Genomic DNA, 3379 nt, shown 5'->3' with positions numbered 1-3379 from the left:
TCTCCCTCTCTCTCTCTCTCTCTCTTTCTCTCTCTTTCACCCCTCGCCCGTTCTCCTCGTCTCCTCTTCATCTTGCTTCTCCCGTTTCCCGAATTATCCTCCCCCATTGAAGCTGTGGAGAATAATTATCCGCTGTAGGCTTACGGATAAAAGACCGGCATTGAAAACCATCCCTTTTGCCCATCCTCTTGCCATTCTGCTTTCTGTTATCCTCGTAAATCAAGGTAATTTCGTAGTGTGAACGCTTGTTATGGCAGCTTGTCGACCATTGATCGCGACGAGAATTGTAGTTAGTTTCGCTTCAATCGAAAATGCGAAACGGTTATTATTTGTTTCCTTTTATTTATTTATTTTTTTTTTTTTCGTTTCTCTTCTACTTTTTCTTATTAGTTTTACTTTAGAAGAATTCTTTAAATATTTCGTTTCTTTTTTTTTTTCGCAAAAGAGAATAACTTTTTTATGCGAAAGAATAAATATATATAACATAAAAATTACTTTATATGATAATTAAAACGAACAAATATAATTTAAAAATAAATAGTTTCTATTATTTATAAAATATATACGATATTTTTCAAGCAATTTATTTTTGAAACTCAAGTTATATAAAGATGAAGAAATTCGTTTACGGGTAAAATGAGATTTGAAAGGGAAGATAGTGAATAAATTGGATATGAATCTTGGAATAGTTACACTAAATAGGATTTAACCTTGCGGTGGGACTTCAAATGGAACACTTGTTCATTAAGAAGGTTGAAGCCGCGTTTGAATAATAAGTAGCGAGTTAAAATTAGAGTTAGGAAAGCGAGCTGTATTTTAATTTTCCATGATCCGAATGAGTTAACGAGAATTAGAATTTCATTAAAATTTAATGGGATATTCGTTTTAAACGAGTGGGAAAGTTGATCGAATCGTTCTATAAGTCGCTTTGTTTTTCGTTTCACAGATGGTCTCAACAAGAAAAAGAAGAGGAAAATAGGGGGGATAGGAAACATTTTCTCCGGAGTCTCTGTCTCGCAGCTTATGGCACAACGTGAAAGAGCTATCGTTACGGCAGCTGGGGTGCAAGGATCGCCAGTGCCAAATGGATCGCAGGTAATCGACAAAATTGATAAGAGATAATTATATCGTTATATTTTTTTTTTGCAATTACAACGGAAATTGTTACGTACGAATATTATTAATATTTTTAGGTGTGGCCAATCGCGATACCCAATTTGCAAGTTCAACAGAACAACCAACAAATCTGTCATCAGACGTTGAATTCACCTTCGCAAACTCAAGATATTAACGGCTGTGCAACCAGAAATCCTCAGCAAAGGTTAGGTCAGCATAATATGTCCGGGATGCTAATGGGAAATTCGCTGATAATGAATCAGCAAGGTACTAATTTCAACAACATGAGTCAACAGCAGCAACAATTGCTGCAACAGCAGCATCAACAACTAATATTACAGCAACAGCAACAACAGCAGCAGCAACAACTTATGCAACAGCACATGTCCCAGCAACAACAGCAGCAACAGCAACCACCGCAACAATTGATGCCTCATCATCAGCAGATGCAACACATGCAAATCTTACAACAACACGAGCAGCAACATCAAAATACGGTTGTGAATCAGTTAACGCAACAACAAGCTCCCCATTATCTCAACCAATTGAATCAGCAACCGTTACACATAATGCAGCAACAGGAACATTTAAGCCAGCAGCAACAGCAACAACAGCAATTGCACATGCAACAAATGCAGAAACACAAAATGCAGCAGCAGCAACAGCAACAGCAGCAACAACAACAACAACAACAACCGCATATGACTCAAGAAGTTGACCAATCGGGCAATTATCCTCAACATTCGTCGGACAATTACGCGCATCACATGCAATCCTCGCAAGTGGCGGGTCAAGCTACTCTTCATCCGCAGTTGCACCAAATTCATCAACATCAATTGCAGCAACAAACGCAGCAGCATCAAGCTAATCAACACGTGATGCAGGCATCGGCGGATCATTTTCAAATGCAGATACAGCAACAGTTACAGCAACAGCAACAGCATCAGCATCAACAAGTACCTCAGGTGTGCGTGCAACCTCAGTATCCTAATCAACAGTTGAATCACCATTCGTTGGATGTGATGCAACAACAAACTTCTGGTTCTGTGATGAATACCGCCGACATGCAGAATAGATTGAATCGTACATCTTCCATGACGGAGGAGGAAATGAACGCGAAGCAGATGCAACAGCAGCAGCAGCAGCAACAACAACAACAACAACAACAACAACAACAGCAGCAACAACTTTTGTTGCACAATCACGCGGTACAACGGCACCATGTCGTACAAAATGGAAACTTGTCGAATAACTCGCACGAAAACATGCAACGAATGTATACTCAGAATCAAGTTCAATATCCCGTGAGAAATTTCGACGGTTCGAAAGGGACTGTCGTAGACGTGAAACATCAGCAACAATACGCTTTATCGAACGTAGCGGGAAGAAGCCCGAATACCAATCACGGTGTTGAGGCACAGCCTGGAATGGGACCAAACCCGGGCCAACCCGGTAACGTGCATTTCAACTCGAGGACACCACCTTGGCAACAAAATCGGTCAGCTTCGGCCTCTCACCAACCTTCTCTCGTCACGGTTCAGAACATCACGTGCAACTCGTTCGATCGTGTCCCACCCCTGCATCATCACATTCCACAAGCGTCCACCTGGACCGACGAAGTGGCGCGAAAGAAGGCCAAGTCTGGCAAGATAATCGTGAAGAAACAACGCCAGCACAGCGTGACGGACGTTCGAAGCAACAGCCTCGATCAATCGGCTTCGAGTCCGATCGACGAGTTCAACGAGAAAAGTCAACAACAGAACAACAATCAAATAGGGTCGACCGTTAACAGCAGCGGTCCCTCGTTCCTGGAAGATCCGAGCGGTTACCTCGCGCAGCAGACCGCGTTGTTGAACAGCACGATATCGAGGCAGACCGGTGTCAGCAGTTCCCAAGTGGGAATGGCTAATAATTCGAAACCACCGCAAACGAGTCACGGATCGCATTTGCCCAACAACAACAGTTATCTTCCACAACCAAAGCCTTCCTCCGGCGCTAGCCCTACCAGCACGTCGACCTTCAATTCCGTGAAGAATCACGCCACCTCGCCTGTGGTCGTGCACAGTAGCATGACGCCGACTTCGAGCGGTGGTGGTGGGACGGATTCGGAGAGTAGCCCTTGCCAAGGTTGCGTTACCAGTGCCGATACTCAATCCTACGTTCAGGATCAATACAAGCAACAAATGCAACGCCAGTACCTGATGCATTCAGATCAACGCGAGGATCCTGTCACGTCGTCAACGTTCGGCGAACAGTATCAGAA

The 3379-nt window shown here is 43.1% G+C and overlaps 1 protein-coding gene across 1 annotated transcript in view; it reads left to right on the top strand.

Moving 5' to 3' along the window:
* Positions 1 to 3379, top strand: part of LOC102678499 (protein split ends-like) — a 200485-nt gene that overhangs the window by 185021 nt on the left and 12085 nt on the right. Inside the window, exons 4-5 of the mRNA XM_031509949.1 lie at positions 947 to 1095; positions 1194 to 3377. Coding sequence (XP_031365809.1) covers positions 947 to 1095; positions 1194 to 3377 — 2333 coding nt within the window. The remainder of the gene's footprint in view (positions 1 to 946; positions 1096 to 1193; positions 3378 to 3379) is intronic.

The sequence above is a fragment of the Apis dorsata genome, unplaced genomic scaffold (assembly GCF_000469605.1).
Source record: "Apis dorsata unplaced genomic scaffold, Apis dorsata 1.3 scaffold_194, whole genome shotgun sequence".
Lineage (NCBI taxonomy): Eukaryota > Metazoa > Arthropoda > Insecta > Hymenoptera > Apidae > Apis > Apis dorsata.
This window is presented reverse-complemented; position numbering and strand designations above follow the sequence as displayed.